At 38.7% G+C, this 21,754-nt stretch overlaps 1 protein-coding gene across 8 annotated transcripts in view; it reads left to right on the top strand.

Annotated features, from left to right (window-relative positions):
- Positions 1-21,754, top strand: part of SPICE1 (spindle and centriole associated protein 1) — a 62,649-nt gene that overhangs the window by 32,694 nt on the left and 8,201 nt on the right. For 7 of the 8 annotated variants that reach the window (XM_039256649.1, XM_039256650.1, XM_039256653.1 and 4 more), the window contains 7 exons: positions 6,093-6,235; positions 6,439-6,576; positions 7,156-7,421; positions 9,147-9,278; positions 12,534-12,681; positions 13,797-14,021; positions 21,155-21,645. In XM_039256649.1, coding sequence (XP_039112580.1) covers positions 6,093-6,235; positions 6,439-6,576; positions 7,156-7,421; positions 9,147-9,278; positions 12,534-12,681; positions 13,797-14,021; positions 21,155-21,645 — 1,543 coding nt within the window. The remainder of the gene's footprint in view (positions 1-6,092; positions 6,236-6,438; positions 6,577-7,155; positions 7,422-9,146; positions 9,279-12,533; positions 12,682-13,796; positions 14,022-21,154; positions 21,646-21,754) is intronic. The other variant, XM_039256654.1, reaches the window with a different exon arrangement.

Below are 21,754 nucleotides of genomic sequence, written 5' to 3'. Positions count from 1 at the left end.
TTTTTGGTGTATAGATTGAGTTCTTTTCTTTCTGTTAAAATTTTTCTTTATAGTTTATTTATTTTTGAGACAGAAACAGAGCATGAGTGGGGGAGGGGCAGAGAGAGAGAGGGAGACACAGAACCTGAAACAGGCTCCAGGCCCTGAGCTGCCAGCACAGAATCTGACATGGGGCTCGAACCCATGAACCGTGAGATCATGACCTGAGCCGAAGTCGGACGCTTAACCAACTGAGCCACCCAGCCGCCCATCTTTCTTTTTTTTTTTCTTGTAAATTTTCCTTGGGTTGTAGTATCAAATATTAGTTTGATATCATTGTTTTGTTTTTCTTTTTCAGAGGCTCCTTTTATATACATAAAAGTGATGTTTCTTGTCTTCTATTCCTAGTATTTTCTCTCTAACCTTATTTATTCTTCTATATTTTTTTGTTTTCCTATAATTCTTCAGTCTTCCTTATTAAATGTTTAGTTAGCAATTCTCCATTGGACACATTGTAATTTAATCTTTATTTCCGGGTTTTTCTTTTTCTTGGTTTTCTTTACTGAGTTCAGTCACTTCTTATTTTGCTTCTTCTTGGGTTTTGTCCTTATCTGGTCTTAGTGTTGGAATTTCTGATTAAAGATATATATCTCCAAATGCTTGTTTAAGTGTATTTAATTCCACTTAAAGTGTTTTGTCACAGTTTATTTTCTGCTTTTTCTTTGGAGGGGAGAAATTTTTATTAGCTGGAATATTTCAGTTATATTTTCTGTTTTGTTATACCGTCTTTGCATGGATGTAGAGTGTTTTAGTTTGTATATTTGTGGAGAGGGTTGGGAGTTTGGAGTAGTTCTTCTCAGTTACAGTGAAGCACAGTTATTTTAATGGATGCTTTTTTCTTTCTTTTTTTTTTTTAAGTATTAAGAGGTGAAACTTGATTTGTCTTCCAGTACTGTTCCTTTTTTGTCTGGAACCGTTCTCCCTAGTTAAATGTGTTAAGATAATATACTTCTTTTTGCCCTCAGCACTCAGCCTCCTAAGAGCACTTCTTCCTTCCTGTTCACATCAAGAAGTGCTGCCCTTCCAAGTCTCACCACCTTGGGTTCTACACACTTCTTGGTAGTATTGTGACTGCTTAGGTTTGGGGTTTTTGTGTGTGTGTTTTTCTTTTCTTTTTAAGTATTTGCTTACCTAGAATGGACTTTTTCTTTCTGGAGGTAATTTTGTCACCATTTGGCTCTCAGCTTTCTTCTTTGTGCAGTCATTTTGAACTGCCCTCGATCCTAGCTAGAGTTTCTGACAAGAGCTCAAGAAATATCTTTGCTGGAACTTGGTGTGTGTTTTATATTATAACTAATTTGAAGTTAGTAGTAGTCTCTGTCTTACAGTAATATAGAAGGTATGGGATATGTGCCGGGTTTGCTCTTCCTGTTGCCCTGTCTAATGGGTTTTGGAGTAGAGTGATTCAGGTGTAGCTGGTCACTGTTTTCTTAAGGACCTGGAAACATGTGTCATCTTTTAAGCAGTTTTTTTCTTTCAGAACACAAATATAAGTAATCTTGTACAAAGTTGCTTTTATTCTTTACATTTGAATCAAATTATTGTTTTTTATTTGGTTGGGCAAGGTTAGTTTTATCTCCTCAGTTGTGTGAATAGACTGTTTCCAATTTTTGAATATCTAATATCTCAAAATGTTACTCGTTAACTATTAAACATGAGGTATCAGAAGAAGCATTAGACTTGGAATCTGGAGAATAAACGTTGGGTTATTTAATAGTTAGATAATCTGTAGGTCTTTATTTACGTTGGGTTATTTAATAGTTAGATAATCTGTAGGTCTTTATTTCCTCACTTGTAAAATATGAGGGTTAGAACACATGGTCTCTAAGGTGCCTTCTGGTTTAAAACTTTCTGTGAATATATGTTCCTGTGTGGCCTTAAACAGCAGAAATTTATCCTCTCGCTGTTCAGGAGGCAAGACATCTGAAATTAGTTTCATTGGACCCAAATCAAGCTTTTGGCAGGGCTGCGTTCCCTCCAGTCTCAAGAGGGGAATCTGTTCTTTGCCAATTTTAGGTGTTTTTTAAAAAATATTTTTAAGTGTTTTTTTCTTTCTTTCTTTCTTTTTTTTTTTACTTTTGAGAGAGAGAGAGAGGCAGAGAGAGAGGGACAATCTGAAGCAGGCTCTGAGCTGACAGCACAGAGCCCCATATAGGGATTGAACTCACGAACTGTGAGATCATGACTTGAGGTGAAGTTGGATGTTTAACTGACTGAGCCACGCAGGCGCCCCTGCCTCTTCCAGGTTTTGATGTCCGTTGGTCTTCCTTGGCTTGTGGCTGTATCATTCCAATCTCTGCCTCTATCTTCACATCACCTTCCTCTCTGTGTATGTTAAAGTCTTCTTTTGCTTCTCTTAGACATACCTTCAGGTTCTGCCATAGTCCCCCAGTGGCCCACATGCAAAATTTATAATCACTCCCATTCTAGTATTTTCTGGTGTCTCGTCATGAATTCGAGTTCAAAATCTCCTCTAAATGTTATCAACTCAAACCAAATCTTAGCATCTAAAGCAGGTATGGGTAAGGTCTGAGTAAGATCCATTCTGGGCCAGTATTCATCTCTATATATGATCCTGTGGAGCTAGAAAATAAGTTATCTGCTTTTATTTTTTAATTTTTAAATGTTTATTTATTTTGGGAGAGAATCCCAAGCAGGCTACATGCTAATAGCGCGGGGCTCAATTTCACGAAGTGCGAGATCATGACTGGAGCTGAAGTCAAAAGTCAGACACTTAACTGACTGAGTCACCCAGGCACCCAAATAAGTTATCTGCTTTTCATATGCAATGATGGAAGAGACATAGGATGATAATTATAGACATTCTCATTTGAAACTCCAAGGAAGAAAGGGGTCACCAGTCCTGAGCAACTTTGAAATTCAACAAGGCATGGGGCACCTGGGTGGCGCAGTCAGTGAAGTGCCTGACTTTGGCTCAGGTCATGATTTCATGGTTCGTGGGTTCGAGCCTCATGTCAGGCTTTATGCTGACAGCTAGCTCAGAGCCTGGAGCCTGCTTCAGATTCTGTGTCTCCCTCTCTCTCTGACCTTCCCCTGCTCATGCTTTCTCTCTGTCAGAAATAAATAAAACATTAAAAATTCTTCAAAAAAGTAAGTAAAAAATAAAAAAAGAAACTCAGCAAGGCAAATTCCTTTAGGTTTCAAAGCCTGGTAATAATCTTCTGTGGCTTGAGGCTTCACCCCTTTGGGTCCATGGCTCCTTTGTGTCTGTGGCTTTGGCCTTAACCTCTGCATGCCTTTATACCTACAGCTCTGGCTTTGAAGTCATTCTTCTTTTTCCTTGAATCTCATGCTTACACCTGAGTAATTTTATCAGCCTGTTTGCTGACTGCAGAATTTTGGGAGTCTGACACCTTTCCTTCACTTTATCCTATCTCTGTCCCTTTCAGTCCAAGCTGGCAGTATTTCTGCTGGTATAACATTCTCAGAAGATCTCAAGGGTCTCTTTTGTATGTTGTATGCCATTAGGTAAGAGGCCTTCCAGAGATCTTTCCTGGATAATCCCATCTATATTGCTGGCCTCTTTTGAGATCATTGAGGGGATCCATGAGTCAGATGCCTAATCTCTTCATATTAGCAAAACATGTCCAGCCATACACTTGACCTTCTGTCCAGGGCATGCTTTCCTAATAGTGTCTCCTAATTTGAGCATCTTTTGCATTCTGGTCAGGCTGAAAATTTCCCAAATAATCAAGTTCTGGTTCCTTTTGGCTTGAAAACTCAAATGTATCTCTTTCTTTCTGCATTTTACTGTAAGTAGCAATAGGAAAGCAGGCTGTACCTTTGACTCTTTGCTTGGAAGTCTCCACAGCTAAATATCCAAGTTCATTGCTTACAAGTTCTGCTTTCCACACAACTCAGCTAAGTTTTCTGCCATTTTGTAATAAGGATTGCCTTTCTTCCAGTTTCCAATAATGTGTTTCTCATTTCCTTCTGAACCCTCAGTGGAAGGGTCTTAATAGTCATTTCTACCAGTATTCTATTATGATGATAGAGACTTTCTCTACCATGTTCCTCACTTCCTGCTGAGCCCTCAATGCTAGAGTCATTAGCGTCCATATTTCTCCTAATAGCCTATTTAAGGCAATCTAGGATGTTTCTGTCATTCACCTAAAAATTCTTCCAGCTTCACCCATTATTAAATAACAGAGCTTCTTTCACATTTTCAGTATTTTGTTACGCCAGCACTTCATATCCAGGTACCAAAGTCTACATTAGTTTTCGTGGCCGCTTTTATAAATTACCACAGACTTGATGACTTAAAACAACAGAAGTTTATTCTCTCACAGTTGAGGAGGCCTGAATCTGAAGTCAGTTTCATTAGGCTGAAATCAAGGTGTTGGTGGGGCCATATTCCCTTTGGATACTCGAAGGAGAAATCCAGTCCTTGCCTCTTCCAGCTTCTGGTGGCTACTGGCCTTCCTTGGCTTGATCCACATACCTCCCGTCTCTGCCTCCATCTTCACATTACCTTCTCTGTGTGTGTCAGAATCTCTCCATGTCTCCCTCTTAGAAGGATGCACTTGATTGCATTTAGGGCCCATCCAGATAATCCAGGATCACCCCTCTTTCTCAAGATCCTTCTTAACTTAATCACATCTGCAAAAGCCTTGTTTAGTCAGGTAAGGTAACATTCATAGGTTCTGGGGATTTGGTTGTATCTTTGGGGAGGCTGTTCTTAACCTACCATAAGTAGCATTGTATCATTTTTCTTGTTTTCATTTCACATAACCTGACTTTTAAAAGATAAACATTAGAGACAGTGAGTTCAGACTGGTTTGGACTTTCCTAACTTGTGCAGAAATCTCATTATAGCACTTTTCTTAGGATTTATCCAGAAGGTTGGACTTAGAGCTAACACTGTCTTACAGAGAAGTCTTTCTGATGCTTTGATAACTAGCCCCCTTTGAATGGATTGCGTTATAGGCCTATTGCTAAATATGTTTTGTAGCAACTAATGTGCAGTGTGCTGTGCATAATTTGCTGAAGGTAACTCCCTTAGGTTGAGATTTGTGCAGCCACTGAATAAGATTTCCCTTTTCTGCTTTTTTTTATAATGCTTTATTGATTTATAGTTCACACACCATATAATCCACCCACATAAAGTATCATATTCAGTGATTTTTAGAATGTGAGAAGTTGTGCAACTTCTAGTCAATTTTAGAACATTTTCATTACCCTAAAGAAACCCTATGTTCTTTAACAGTCAAACCCCATTTCCCCCCCAAGCCCTTCAGCCTTGTCTGATCTATCAGATTAATCTATTTTCTATGTCTATATATTTGCACATTTTGGAGATTTCATATGTATAGAATCATTCAGTATGTGGTCTTTTGTGTTTGGTGTCTTTTACTTAGCACGTTTTCAAGATTCATCCATATTGTAGCACATGTCTTTGCTTTATTCCTTTTTATGGCTATGTAATACTCCACTGTGTGGTTGTAGTGCATTGTACTTAACCGTTCATCAGTTGGTGGACATTTGGGTTGTTTCCACTTTTTTGTCTCCCACCCCTTTTAAGCCTCAGTCCAGCTGAGAAATAGTCAAAGGAATCAGGTGAGTGGAGAGTAAAATATCAGCCTTATCAAAGATAAAGATGATGATAGCAAAAGGCTTAGTTCTCTGACTCCCTGTACTGCAGCACTTCCCCTTCCCTGCTCCCAGAGACTCAGGGCAGAGGCTGTGCAGTTACTTTACTTAAGTGATGAGCAGAGGCTGTGTTCTGAGGGTAGTCTTCACAGGAGAGAGAAACCAGAAAGGACCAAGCCATGTATTTTCTCTGGGAAAGAGAGAGGAGGATGGGGTCCATACCACAGAAGTCCAGAAAGAGCAAATTGCTTCTGTGATTAGGAGCCATGTAGGTAGGAAACTGGGAGGAAGATGGAATGATTTCTTCTAACACTAAGAAGACTGACATTTTAGTCATCTGTCTTAATCGGTTAAAGAAAATGTATTTTTTTTATTATGAAGTATTAAAAGTTCCATCAATCATTTATTAATTCTAATGTAGCTTCTTGTCCCATAATTAATAGGTTTCTCCACCAACTAAAGGAAGATAATTCTGAGTTAATTAAAAAACTGTGGACTGATACTCAGCAGAAAATAACAACACAGTCACAAGTAACAACCCTTCCAGAAACTCCATCATCTGTTCCTCCATCAGGGGAACAAAAAGGTTTGCGCCCCCATTGTCTTATTTCTCACAGAATAGTGACTTGTTTTAGTCTGTTCTTTCTTAAACATAGTAATTTTTAAAGCAATGTTACTTGGTCTTGACTGTCTTTACCTAATTGAATAAGATACTGATTGATGTGTTAATTGGAATGCTTAAAACTTTTTGTTCACTAGAGATTTTTTTGGAAATATTTTTTCTTTTAGCTGCTCTGAATGCTACCAATGCTGTCAAGAGAATCCACACCAGACTTCAATCTGAAGACTCTACTGAGACTCTAGACTCAAGCTATGTTGTGGGACAAGTGTTGAACTCAAGGAAGCAGAAACAGTTGTTAAATAAAGGTTCAGTCCCTTAGTTTGCAAAGATGAATTAGTAAACACGTAACGTGATACAGCCTCCTTAATCTCTTAATAAAGTTTTTCCCTTTATACTCATCAGTCGGAGCCACCTAATTAAGACTTTGTTGAGTGATGGCGAAGAAATGTTTTATGCCATGTAACTCCATAGAAAGATGGTTCCAGTGTGTTCATTATAGACAGTGTCGACCTATATGGAATTTTATGAAAACATAGTGATAACATCTATAAAAACCTTTTATTGGGGCACCTGGGTAGCTCAGTTGGTTAAGTCTCCAACTCTTGATCTCGGCTCAGGTCATGATCTCACAGTTTTAGGAGTTCAAGCCCCACATTGGGCTCTGTGCTGATAGCATAGAGCTTGCTTGGGATTCATCCTCTCTCTTCTCTCTCTCTCTCTCTGTCTGCCTCTTTCCTACTTGTGCTGATTCCTTCTCTCCAAATAAAGAAATAAACATAAAAAGAAACTTTTATAAATTGTGAATAACAGTCAAAGGTTTTTCTAGTAGCTTTCTGGTATAATTTTTCCTGGTCTTATAATAGAATGACTTCTCTCATTATCAGTGAAAGGAAAACTGGATTCTCATGCTCCTTCCAAGCAGAAGAAGAACATGCTGACAGCTAGCACGGCCTCCACAGACTTACCAAGTAGCAGTAATTCCAGCCTGGATGTCCTCAAACACATGATAAATGATGTGGAACATGAAATGGAAGAATATGAACGGTGTACAGGACGTGAGGTCAAGGGACTGCAGGGTAGTCAGGGTCTGACAGGCTTCACTCTGTCGCTGGTGGGCTCCCTCTGTCGCCTGGTTCGCTACCTGAAAGAGGTAAGACCAAGAGGTTATTCGAGTCTCCTCTTTAAAGTGCTGGTAGACATGCTTCAGGTTTTTTTGTTTTTGTTTTTGTTTTGCTCTACGCTTAATTTATTGCAATCTCCAAATAAAATATAGTCAAATTTGAATAGCTTCGTTTAAAATACCTCAGCTTTAGATTATCTGCAGTGAAGTTTTATCATCTTAATTTTCCTCAGCATGCTGATTTATAAATCATCTAGTATACTGATACATGGTCAGCTAAGTGATGTTGATTTTAATATGAGCTTTAGTAAAATATAATTAGGAGGGTTAACCTGCTATAAATAAAATCCTGTCATATGCTGATACGGAATATTATTGTTTGGCAGTATTAGATTCAATAGAACTACTCAATGTGTTCTTCTGATGCTTTTTCTGCTCCCTACTCCCACTTCAGTTGAGTTCGGAGAGCGGCATACCTGTAACCTATAAACACAGATGGGGAAAGTTTCTCATGTTATCTGTGTGACTAACTTGGGCTTTTCATCAGTGTCTGAAATGGGAGATATTTTGTTGTTGTGAAAATAATTTATAAAACTAGTAGGAATTGGTTTTTTTAGTTCATTTGTGAATAATCAGTCTTCAGAATGCTATGGAATTAGAGTTAGCTATACATTTCATTTTTCAAAAAACCTAATTAAACTTTTTTTTATACATTTAGATTTGTCGAATACAGCAAAAAATGTTCAAGGAAATTTTATTATTATAATTGTTGACTCATTGCTGTAATTCAGATGTTGCAATTTCTTTAGAGATGTCCTCCTAAAATTGCTTTTTAGTGAAATACTTATTGTATGGTCAGACTTAGGAAAGTCTTCACATTCTTCCACCCTTAGGTTAGAAATCTCCAGGAGTGTACGTTTGGCTTTCTGAAAGTATTGCAGGTTTAGAAGCATATACTTTTTAGATAATCACTTGCTTAATGAAGGTAGATCATTTAATAGGCCTGTTACTTGTTTTTCATTTTATTTTAATGGGAACTTATTTTTGAATTGGTGATGCATTCACATGGTATGAAATTCAAAGAAACAGAGATATGGATGAAAATTCTAATTCCCACCCTTTCTTTTTTTAATGCTTATTTATTTTTGAGAGAGAGAGAGTGAGAGAGCATGAGCAGGGGAGGGGCAGAGAGGGAGACACAGAATCCAAACCAGGCTCCAGGCTCTGAGCTTTCATCACAGAGCCTGATGCAAGGCTCGAACCCACAAGCCATGAGATCATGACCTGAGTTGAAGTCCAACACTTAACCGTCTGAGCCACCCAGCTGCCCCCTAATTCCCACCCTTAACTTCCATTTAACGGGTCTGCTTCCTGGGAGCCAGCTCTGATTACCAGCATGTCTTCTAGAGATGCTCTGTGTGTATTCAGCCAGTATGTATATGTATATGTGCTTCGCCTCCACTTCATTCTGCAAAAATTGTAGTCATTTAATTCGCATACCATTCTGTTTATTGTGTTCTAGTTAAAGAAGGGGAAAGGATACAGCATTTCGTTTTAATGAAATATAAACCTTTTAATAAAAATATTTCATTCTCATTACTGTCACATAATATGTATTTTGTAAGTACTTTTTTTGACAGCTTTGAGTAGAAACTTTTAGTTTTCAGTATTTGATGCTGTTGATAGGAGTTTTTTTTTGGATGGGAGTGTTGATGGAAGTTGATTTTGTTTGATAGAAGTTGATTTTTTTTGTAGAGTGAGCTCCAGCTGCGTAAAGAAGTGGAGACAAGGCAGCAACTGGAACACATGTTGGGTGATCATCGAGAGCTCATTGATGCTCTTACAGCTGAAATTCTTCTCCTCAGAGAAGAAAATACTGCAACCCAGGTACTTAGATAAGGTCCCAAACTTTTCTGTGTTTAGTAGCATTAAATGTCTAAGAATCTGTAAGATTCTCTTCTAGTTGCCTTTGGTTTTGTTATGCTGATATGATCACCTCTCACTTCTTTATTATCATCAATGGTAGCTTTTATTGAACATGTATTATACTGGAGGTACTATAGTAGAAACTTGGACTTTAATTATGTATAGAATAAATCTACTGTCTTTAAGACACATACTATTTAGTGGAGAAGACAGAATTTACATTTAAATGATAACTACCAGTGTTACAGTAGTTTATTCAAAATGTGAACTAAAAAATTGTTATGATAGCTACTTTTAATTTCAAAACAGCAGAGGATACCATTTGAGGAAGCATCCTGTAATCATATGCCATTTAAAATTGTTTGTAGTATCTTCAGATTTATTACATAAGTCCTCTTTGTCGCTTGTCTGGATAATTGCTTTTTTGTTTGTTTGTTTTTTTGTTTTTAAAGCACTTACAAAGGGAGCACCTGGGTGGCTCAGTAAGTGAAGCATCTGACTCTTGATTTTGGCTCATTTCATGATCTCACAGTTGTGAGATTGAACCTTACATCAGGCTCTGCACCAAAAGCGTAGACCCTGCTTGGATTCTCTCTCTTCCTCTGTCTATCCCTTCCCTGCTCATGTGTGCTCTTGCTGTCTCTCTCTCTCTCAAAAAACAAAACCAAGCCAAACCAAAAAAACTTAAAGTTACACAGTATTTCTTCTAGGAAATCTTCCTGCCTCAATGCTGTATTCTTCATTTATGCCCTTTTGATATTCTTTAGATATTACTCTCTACTCTTTGTTTCTACAGATTTGCCAAATGTGGATATTTCATATAAATGGAATCATTCAATTTGTGATCTTTTGTGTCTGATTTTTTTCACTTAGCATGTTTTCAGTAGTTCATTACTTTTTATTGTCCACTGGTCTTCCATTTTATGGATATACCACATTTTACTTATCCATTCATCAAGTGATGGATTTTTGAGTTGTTTTCACCTTTTGTGTATTATGAATGAATAATGCTGCTATGAACATTCACGTACAAGTATTTGTGTGAACATAGACCTTCAGTTCTCTTGGGAAAATGAATGGTTTTTAAATGTACTAATTGGCTCAACAAATCTTTATTGATTTGGGCCTGGCACTGTTCTAGGTGTAGGAAGTACAGTAGTGAAGAAAGAAGGAATCTTTGCCCTCATGGAGTTTATTTTCTAAGTAAATCCTGAAAAAAAAGTGAAGTATATTACAAGTTAGATGGTGGTATATAGTGTAAAGAAGAATAAAGCAGGTAAGAGGCATAGGAAGTACCTAGGGTCTGGAATTGTAATGGGGGTGGGCCATGCCTGTCTGAGGAAGGCCTGAAGGAGGTGAAGGAGCGAGTGTGCAGATAGCTCAGAGAAAAGTAGTCTAGGCAGAAAACAGCAGGTGCAGAGGTGTTGAGGTGAGAGCATGCCTGTGGAGCTCTAAAGCATGAGTACCAAAGTGGCTGGAGTCGAGTGTGGGGAAGGGAGAGAAGTAGAAGGCAAGAGCCAATAGATAAGCTGGGTCACGTGGGCTTGCAGGCTGGGTAAGAATTTGGGCTTTTATGTTGTGTGAGAAGGGACACGACTGAAGGGTTTTGAGGAGAGAAGAGATGTGATGTGATTGAGGTTTTATGAAGATCACTGTGGGCGGCTGTGCGGAGACTAGATCAGAGATCACTGCCCTTTCCCAGTCCACGGTGCCCTTTGTATCTCAAGACACCGGTAGGCCGAAAGAATTACCCAAAACTTTCCTTTATTAAGTAGTTAGGCTCAAACTAGTTAGTAAGTATTTATGTCTTAAAAACTTAGATGCTGTTTGGGAAAAAACCCACAAAATATCAAAATATTGATAGAAAAAGTTAGATTTGTATTCATGAATAAATAGCCACAATTATTTACTGATGGGCTATATCTACCTGTTGGGTACTGTACAGCTTCTCAAAGCTTGGAATCATTTTGGACACTGTCATTCTTATTTCCTGTTTCACAGTAATTTTTATGCAGTGATGCTTTTTATCATAGCAGCTACTGACAACCCAGCTTCATGAAGGTACGACATCATCAAAGGGGATATATTTTGATTTAATATGGAAGCTGTGAACCACCTCAAGCTAGTAGTCCACTGGTGCCTGACATGTTGAGCAGCCTTGTTTTCCTCAAAAATTTAAGATGCCCTGTGGTGCCCCTGTGAGTTCACTCTAGTGCCCCAAAGGACTTCAAACCCCTTGGGGAATAGTATACAACTAGACTCCGGGTGGTCAAACATGGAAGCAAAATGTTACAGATAGGAGTTAGTGAAATAATCCAGGTGAGACATGGCAGCCTGGTCTAGGTTGGAAGTAGGAGACGTTGTGAAAAGGAACTAAATTATGAATATATTTTGAAGGCAAGCAGTAGGATTTGCTGATATGGGGCCAAGGAGAGGATCTGAGAGAGAAGAGTCAAGCATGATTCCAAAGTTATGGACTGAATATTTAGAAGGGATGCAGGTGCTGTTGATGAAGTGGGGGTGTTCAGGGGGAATTTGGTTTTGTACATGTAAAGTTTGAGCCTATGTGAGCTCTAGATGGAGATGCTGAGGGAGCCATTGGAGATGAGTGTGTAATTTTGGGAAAAAATTTGGGCTGATATGAAATTGTTTAGTAGACTTCATTCACTAGTTCTACCAGTAATACTTCTGGCTTCTGACCATCTCTGATTTTTATCAAGTGTTTGTACATCTTGGATATATATGTCTGTATCTATGTGTGTATAATATCCCTTATCTCTGTAAATGTTTTCTCTTAACATTATTTTATAGACATTACTATAAGCCCTTATAGGATCACATTTATAAGTTTAAATGCCCGTAAAATATTCTGTTAAATTTCCTCCACATGATATACCTGCCTCTGGGGAAGCTTGTGTAAGTTGATGCCATCTATGTAAAGAGGTTTTATAAATCAAAAGCCCTATAAAAAGGTTAATCCTTATTGTAGCAGTGTATTTATTAATTAATAATATTCCATGATACATTTAACCACTCTTCTATCATGAAACTTTTAAGATATTTATGATTATGTGTTCTTACAAAAGCACTATTTTAGTGTTTGAATGAAAGTTCAAAGTTCCTAGACTATTTAAGATAATGATATGGTTATACATATCTAGGTGATGATTTGATGTCTGATATGCCAATGATGGTATTTCATTCTCTTTTCTCTAGGCGAGACTTCAGCAGTACATGGTCACAACAGATGAGCAGCTGATATCGCTCACACAGGCCATGAAGAACTGTCCTGTGATAAAGAGCAACGAAGAAAGTCAGGTGTCAGAAAGGGGATCCTCGAGTAGGAAAATTATAGACAGTCCAGGTGGGTGTGGACTTATTACTCCAGGTATTAAACACGGATGGAGTCAACAAAACTGTAAGCTTGGTGGAGTTATTGGTTGTTTGTACATAGGCAGCACTGTCACTGTGACAATGGCTACTATCATTTTCAGCTAATATTTATTGGCTATTTGCTCTATGCAAGGCATTTTTTGAGTGTTTTACATGTATTATCTCATTTACTCCTCATAATAGTCTTATGAAGTAAGTATCACTGTTATCCCCATTTTCTTGATGAGAAAACCAAGGCTTAGAGAGAATTGGTAACTTAGCAAGATCACACAACTAGAAAGTAGCAGAACTTGCTTCCAAGACCAGGGGGGCTTTAGTGCCAGCACTTTTCATCACTGTACCAGGCTCAGGAGGAGAGGAGATGGTCTTGGAAAGAAAGAAATACCGAGTCTTAGAGATTCTGATGTTTTGAAAGCCTTTCTTCACTTCGTGTATCATCATATGCCAATAGGCTGAAGAGGACATTTAGGCTTTTTCATGTTTTTTGCTTCTAAGTAATATCATGAGGAGTGTCTGTGTGTGGAGAGTGTTCTGTGTATTTAGGGGCGTTTTCTCATGAGGGATTCTAAGAAGTGGCTGACTAAAATTTGACTTGTGTGAGATAAAGTCAGTGGCTATGGCAGGTCTCAAGGGCTAGGGGCCACCAGTGGTTTTCTCAAAAATGGTCTCTTCTCAGTGCTGGCCCCTCAGAAGCCTTGACCGTGAGAGCTAACGAGGCTATGGCTTGGAAAGTGAAGGTTCGGGGCACCGCGGTGGCTCAGTCGGTTAAGCGTCTGACTTTGGCTCAGGTCATGATCTCACTGCTCGTGGGTTTGAGACCCGTGTGGGGACCTGTCCTGACAGCTCAGAGCTTGGAGCCTGCTTCCAATTCTGTGTCTCCCTGTCTCTCTGCCCCTCCCTCACTTGCACTCTATCTCTCTCTCAAAAATGAATAAACGTTAAAAAAAAAAATTAAAAACAAAAAAGAAAGTGAAGGCTCTAGTAGGGTCCTTGTGATTTTGCCTTCTATGGAAATGCATGTAAGTATAAACACCTGCGGTGTGTCCATGGTTTCTGTAAATGCTAATCTTCTCTCATCTTCTTCAGAGGGCCCTGCTGTAAATGCTGACGTCTCCGTGCCACTGGTGTTCCGAGGGGAGGAGGTGGCTGCATTCGCACAGGAAGACTTGCCTGTTAAACTGTCTCAGGCGCCAGCCCCTCCAGATAGTGCAAATCTGGCCAGCAGTTTTCCCGCGCATATATTTGAGCCAGCTGTGTTGTTAACACCACCCAGGCAGAAGAGCAGCTCAGAATTCTCTCCCTTGCAGGATGGTGAGCAGGCTTCTTCTAGAGGGTGTGCCCGTTGCTTTTGTATGCCTTGAATATGTAACATATTGTGTCCATTGTTACTTGACAAACTGAATTCTGAAAGCTGTTGATTGCTATACATAACCTTTAAGCAGAAGGAGGATTTTTCAAGATTGTTTATATCATGTGTATTACAAGAATGGTGAAATACCACTGTTGAATTTCATTATGTATCTGTTCTATTGGACATTGTAAATGTGAAATCAGGTCAAAGGATCAAAGTCCTCGGCATTAAAATGTGGAGTAAGGGAAATCCTCTTTTCCCTATGGTCCAGGTACATAGGACAGGGTAAGAAACAAGAGATTATACTCCAAGAGTAATGAAAGCTTAACCAAAAAAGGGTTAAAAAGCTTAACCGGAAAAGAACTGTGACTTGAAGGATTTTGTAATTCAGGTGTGGTTAGTAACCTCTTTCTCATTGAAAGTTTCTAGCTTATTAGTCAATTGAGGTAATTTTATAATGAAAATTATAAATAATGAAAATTTATTTCATAAATAATGAAAAATTATAATGAAAATAGATTTAGAGCCACTTTTGTAGAACATAGAGTTTAGAGTAAAAATTTTTAAATTTAGTGTTAATCCTCAGCTTAGAGATTCTTACCTTGGGGGCTCATGGTTTTTAGAAGTTCTGTGGAGTGCTTCATTGTTTGGAAAATTATATTTATTTGTTCACCTGTACATTTTTCTGGAACTATAGCCTCTTTTTTCTCATTTTCAGAACAGTTCTTTAATCAAAAAAGTATTCTCCAGTATTTTTAGAAAAATATTATTCAACCCTGATATACCTACATTTTTATTTCTTTAAAAAGAGTGTTTACATTCTTTAAAAAAAACTTTTTTTAATGTTTATTTATTTTGAGGAAGACAGAGACAGACACAGTGTGAGCAGGGGAGGGTCAGAGTGACAGGGAGACACAATCCCTAGAAGGCTCCAGGCTCTGAGCTGTCAGCACAGAGCCCGATGCGGGGCTTGAACTCACAAACCACGAGATCATGACCTGAGCCAAAGTTGGATGCTTAACTGACTGAGCTACCCAGGAGCCCAGAGTGTTTATATTCTTAAATAGGAGAACTGAATAATAACTTTTTTTTTTAAGTTTATCTATTTTGAGAGAAAGTGAGAGAGAGCATGAGCAGGGAAGGGCAGAGAGAGAGAATCCCTGAACTGACAATGCAGAGCCCAGTGTGGGGCTTACACTCATGAGCCATGAGATCATGACATCAGCTGAAATCAAGACTCTGATGTTAAACTGCCTGAGCCACCCATGCACCCCCACTATAATAGCTTTTACTGTCATTGGGACTTGCAAATTTTGTCAGACTGTACTTTCTTTTCAATAAAGGACAGGCTGAGGTCATAAAGGTTAAAGGAAATGACAAATCCTTACCATTGTAAAATTTGTTTTGGCATTTATTATGTGATTGTAGAATCTGTCAGATCTTTGTGGCATAGGGAGACTGTGCTCAGTGCTGAGAGTCAGAAGTGCTGGAGTGTTGGCCCATCCAATGCCTAGCTGTGAGGCATGCTAAGAAACTAACCTTTTCTACATTTCATTTTCCTGGATCTAAAATGAAAGATTTTTCTTTTATCTTTAATGTTCCTCGAGCTCCATAATTCCATGATTTGGTATTTCTCTTAAGAGGCTAGAGAGTATTATTCACTCTGGCTAGATTTAGGAAATGGGATTTCAATTCTGATTTCTGCTGAGGAAGGATTTTCATTCCTTAATGTAATCTTTCAGATGTTTATATGGTATTAATAAGCTTGTCAAATGATCTCTTTTGAGGTATTATATTTTCCATTGGTGACAGTAAAATAGCTTGAAGTTCTTCTAAAGAAATAATTACAGTAAATATTTTTACTCTGATTACAAATATGATTACAAATGTTTACTAAAGTAAGTTATTTGGGGACTGTTATAGACAACACTCTGTTATTAGCAGGTTTGCACTGAAAATAACGCTATACGTTTCTTTTACAGTGTGCAGATAGAATAATCTTTGAATGTGTATTGTTGAAGTTTCGTCATCATAGTGTTCAGCATTCTGTTTAGAATGCTCACATGTAAAGAATTGTTCAGTTAAACTGAACAAGTAGATAAAGGTAGGAGATACATAGGGCCCTTTATCAGCATTTAGTTGTGTTTGAGAATAACTGTCCAATAAAACTTTCTGTAATGTTGAAAATGTTCTGTGTCTGCTCCACTGAGTATGGTAGCCACTAGCCTCAGGGGGCTCTTGAGCACTGGAAATGGCTAATGTTACTGAAGAACTGAATTATTAATTTTACTTAACTTTAATGAATTTGAATTTAAAAAGCTGCATTTGGCCAAAGGCTATCATAATGGACAGGATCACTCTAGAATTTCCCATCATAGATATTTTCCTTTAGCTACTAATCGACTTCTAGTTTGTTTTACAGTCACACTTTTTGAAACGGTAGTATGTTAATACTGTTTTCATTTTCCGATTTCTCATTCATTTTTCATTTTCAAGTGCTAAGTCTAATTTATATTTCCATATGCTTAAAAAAAAAAAGCACATGGAAAAAGACATACAAGGGACTCTTCCTCTTTCATCTTTAGGCCTGCCCTAAGAGGGAATCTTTTTTTTTTTTTTTTTTAATTTTTTTTAATGTTTCATTTATTTCTAGGAGAGAGAGAGAGACAGCATGAGCAGGGGAGGGTCAGAGAGAGAGGGAGTCACAGACTCTGAAACAGGCTCCAGGCTCTGAGCTGGCAGTGAGCACAGACCCCGACGCGGGGCTCGAACCCACAAACCGCGAGATCATGACCTAAGCGAAAGTCGGACGCTTAACCGACTAAGCCACCCAGGCGCCCCAAGGGAATCATTTTTTTTTCCAGTTAGATTTCTGTTTATCTTGTGGTGGTCTCCATAATTAAAATAAAATACTTTTATATTTCTTTTCTTAGATGTCAGCTTTACACAATAATTATAGACTCTGATTAAAGAAGAGCGTTTAAAATTTTTTTCTTATGTTTTTATTTTATTTTTGAGAGATTCAGAGCATGAGCAGGGGAGGGGCAGAGAGAGAGAGGGAAACACAGAATCCAAAGCAGACTCCAAGGGCAGAGCTGTCTGGCACAGAGCCCGACGCAGGGTTCCATCTCATGGATCCCATCTCAGGATCGTGATCTGAACTGAAGTCAGACGCCTAACCGACTGAGCCACGCAGGTGCCCCATATTAAAGAAGAGGGTTTGATTAACATTAACGCCTACTTCCCTTTTCTAATTTGGATGATTATATTTTAATTTTTAATTCTTCTGTTGTTTAACTTTGTGATTTCAAATACTTTTTATTTCTTCTTGGCTAACTTGAGGCAGTACCTCTCAGCTTTCCACTGTGTAAGACGAGCGCACCAGCTCCCCTTTCTGGCTCTCCTTTGCTTCTACTTCCCACCCTCAGTCAACCAACGTTTCCTTTTACGGGATCACGTTTGGTAACATTTATGTTGTTCCATTATCACACTTAGGTCTCCTGTGTCTTATCTATAGAAGGGTACTGAAAGTTGAAAACAAATGAGAATTATTTTTTGTGTTGTGATCCATTGTTACTATCAATCCTTGTGCCACAGGGAGGAAAAAGTTCTTAGGAAGATCAAAGTGAATTTGTGTGTGTGTGTGTGTGTGTGTATGTGTGTGTGTGTGTGTGTGTGTGTGAATTTCTTTATTTCACTTTATCAGTTGTTCAGAATCTTTAAGTTTGCTCTGTATTTATGGCGACTTTCTTGCTCAGTTTTTGTTTTGCCTGGAATTTCAAATTGCTTTTATCCTCTTGTTTACACAAGAATAATGCACTTTATATGTGAATAATATCTTCTGGTCCTTTAGTTATAGCGTCTATGGCATGGAATCCATTTTCATCCTAGAGATGCTTTCCTGAAGCTCTTCATCCCCTGGTCCAGTGTAGACGGATTGATTGCTCGCTGGGCCTGCTGCATGCCTCTTACCTTGGGAATTGCTAACATTACGCTCCTGGATTGCATCTCCTATTTCCTGGATATCATTTCTTCTTCTTTGGTTTTCTCCCTCAAGTTTTTGAAAGAAATCATCAGCATGGGTGTACAGAAGTTAAACCCTAAGTTCTTAAAAATTTGAGAATGTTTTTATTCTTCTGTTATACTTGGTTGATAATTTGTCTAGACCTAGACATTCTAGGTCCATGGTCCTATCCCCTGAGAAATCAAGGGCATGTTCCATTGAATTTTAGTATCTGGTGTTGTGGTTGAGATGTCTGATACAATATCTAACTTTTATTTCTCTGTACTTGACCTACTTTTTCGCTGTGGAAGCTTTAGGGTTCCTCTGTTTTAATTCTTATATTGCATAAGGTGTGTCTAAATATAGTTGTTGTTAATGTTGTTGTTTTTCTCATTGCACAATGAGGCACTAGTGAGATCTTTCGGACTGAAGCCACATGACTTTTTGCAGTTTTGGAAAACTGTATGTTGGCCTTTTGGATTATTTTCTTATGTATCTATCCTTGTATCTTCCTTCTTATATCCTAGAGGGGTTTTTTCATGTTGTATTCAAGCCTGTCTTTTAGATTTCTTTAAGTCACCAAATCATATTTTTAATTTCTAAGCAAGAGCCTTTCTTATTGTCTCATTGTTCTGTTTTCATTGATGATTGTTACAAATGCATTATCTTCTAGAAATTCTCTTCCGAGTAGACCAGTTAGAATTTTGTTACATTATCTTCTGTATCTGGATTTTCCTTCACTTCCTCTTGGTCTCTTGTTCTGTTTACCTATCCTGGTTTTTCTCTTTGTGCTGTTGGTTTTCCTTATATGTCTGGTGATACTTTATGGTCCATGATAGTTAAGAATAAAATGATTAGACTGAATGGTTAGGTGGTTGGCATAGATTTTCTCTTCTGTGATGTAAGTGGGTCTTGGTCTGTTTTCCCAGTAGGCTTTCTCGTTAGCAGTTGCTTTGTGTATGTGGACACGCTCTGTTAACTGCTGGCCTCCTTTCAGGGTATGCAGCATACAGGTAGGATCAAGTTCTTCCACTGGGGCTACCACATTTGCTCTCCTCAGTGCTGGTTTTTGCTTTCGAGGATGGTGGGGTAAGTAGTGAGTACAGCCTGACTGATGTAACTGTAATGTAGACGAACTTCCAAGTTATTCTCTAGTTTTCAGTCCTACTTCTCACTCTCTCTTTCTCTCTCCAGCTTCTCGTTCTCTCTCTGTCATCTTTGAGCTAACAGCTTTTTTAGGGTCCCCCCAGAAAGACTAGCTTTTACCTGTAGCTTCCTTAGAATATATACATGTTCTGAGCTGTGTTTTCTGATCAATTTCATTCTTCCACACACTTCCCATCTGCTTTCAGTTTTCCAGAAATGTGTTGAAGTATCTCATTTGCTAATGACTTTCTTCCTAGACCATTATCTTTACTGATGGGGGCTTTTAAATTTTTTAAATTTCATTTCCATGTTGTCAGTGAAAGTAGGCAAGCCTATAGTGTTGGACTAGGAGTTCACTCCCTAGTAGGTCATTTCACTTAAACTACTCTTGCTAAGGACTCCGGTTAATAACTCCAGTATTTTTCTTCTGTCTTTGTGTCCTAGGTCTCACAGTAGCATTATATATGATTAACCACTCCATCTTTGTTTCCTTCATACTACATTCTTGTAATATTTCTCTATCCTTTCTGGCTGCTCCATTTCAGTCTGCTTGGCTAGCTTCCCCTCATTTATGCATCTCTAAATGTTGACTTCCTCGTATGTTGTATTGGTTTCTTTTCTCACTCCATTCTTTTTCTCTAGACAGTTATGGCTTCCAGTACTTTCTGTATGCCCAGTGACTTCCAGTTTTGTATCTTAGCCTAGATGGCTCTCTTGAATTTCTGACCCATGAACAATCCATATGCTTGGATGGATATTGGGATAAATTATAAGGTACTTTAAACTTACCCTGTTCAAAATGGGATTCTCTCTCTCTCTTTTTTAAAAATATTTATTTTTGAGAGAGAGAGATAGAGGGAGAGAGAGAATGGAAGCAGGGGAGGGGCAGAGTGAGAGGAAGACAGAGGATCCAAAGCATTGACAGCATGGAGCCCAATGCAGGGCTCAAACTAACGAACCATGAAATCATGACCTGAGCCGAAGCTGGCTGCTTAACCAGCTGAGCCAGCCAGGCGCTTCCAAAATGGAATTCTTGACAGCTTCTCTTCCCCCAAATCTGTTCCTCTTTGTCTTCTCCATCTCTAAATTGTATCACTACCCACTCAGCTGTGCATGCCATCTTGATCGGTGTTTCCTTGACTCCCCACTTCCAGTTCTTCACTCTTAGTTCTGTTGCCAACATGTTTCTCAAATTTATTCACTTCTCTTCACCTTTGTAGTAAAATCAGAGCTACTGTCTTCTTTCTCCTGGACTACCATGGCTTGCCGGTCTCACTACTTCCATTCCTGGGCCTTCCAATTAACCACAGCATTTAAGAAATAGAAATTGACTCATTGCCAAACCTCCAGGTTTCATTCCTCTTGGATTAAATTATAAAATTCCTAACATGGATTAATTCATACAAGAAATAGTTTCTGTACACCTCTCCAGTCTCATATTTTTCCAGTTCTCCCTTTTTGCTGTGCTATGCTAAACTGGACTCATTTCTTTGCTCTTTCCTATTTTGGGACCTTCACATATGTTGTTCTCTCTGCCTGTAATGTTCTTTGCTCTGCTTTCTGCCACATATGTAACCATTTTAAAATTCTACTTCTTCAGAGATGTCTTTCCTGACCATCCTCAGTTTACATTAGGTATTTAAACTCTCCCCACCCCCAAGATTCCCTGGTATGATTTAATACATGTATTAAAATACGAAGTTGGCAGACCTTTTTTTTTTTTTTACAAGGATACAGATGAAGCCTTAAGGAATATGAAATTGTCTGTGGTTTGATTGTTAGAGGTGGCATTGCTGGAATATTCCCTGCTAAAATAATTTAGGCATTCAGAAGCCAAACCCTTCTACTGAGATACATCTCTAACTACCACGATGAGTAATGAGATGATTATAGTGCCAATCTATGGCTTAATGATGTGTGTTTATTCTGATATTTTATCCACAGTATTGAGGAGGACTGTTCAAACCCGTCCTGCTCCACGGATTCCTTCAACTGTGGAAATAATCGAGAAGGAACAAAATTGGGAAAAGAAGACCTTACCTACTGGCACAGACAATCAGAATCCAAATGAAGAAAGTCACCTCTTCACTCAGAGGTGGAGGGTCTCTCACATGGGGGAAGGTCTGGAGAACAAAGCCCGGGCTCCTTTCGTTAACCTCTCACAGCCTTTCTGTAGTTCCCATTCACACATTCAGCAGGCCAGAAACCCTGTGTTCTCTGAAGAGCCCTCGGTACTGGGAGACGGGCAACAGCTTAGAACAAATGAGGCATTAATACAAAGAAGGGACGTCATGGCACGAATTGCTGAGTTGACACTGAAGAACTCAGCGCTCAAAGCACATCTAAATAATACCATTGGGTCAGGAGGAGAGCAAGGGGATGGACCTCAGGACTTAAACAAACAAGAGACCAGTCATGCAAGCGACGTGGCCGCAGTGAGTACTGGTTAAGGGTTGGCTAGGGACATTTAGGAATTTAACTACATCGCTGGAGCATCTTAAGGGCCTTCTTTCCTGAAGTGATCCTGGATATCTTTGAGGCTGC

The sequence above is a fragment of the Hyaena hyaena genome, unplaced genomic scaffold (assembly GCF_003009895.1).
Source record: "Hyaena hyaena isolate Hyena2069 unplaced genomic scaffold, ASM300989v1 scaffold_582, whole genome shotgun sequence".
Lineage (NCBI taxonomy): Eukaryota > Metazoa > Chordata > Mammalia > Carnivora > Hyaenidae > Hyaena > Hyaena hyaena.
Note: the sequence above shows the minus strand (reverse complement) of the source record. Positions and strands in the feature narration are given on the sequence as shown.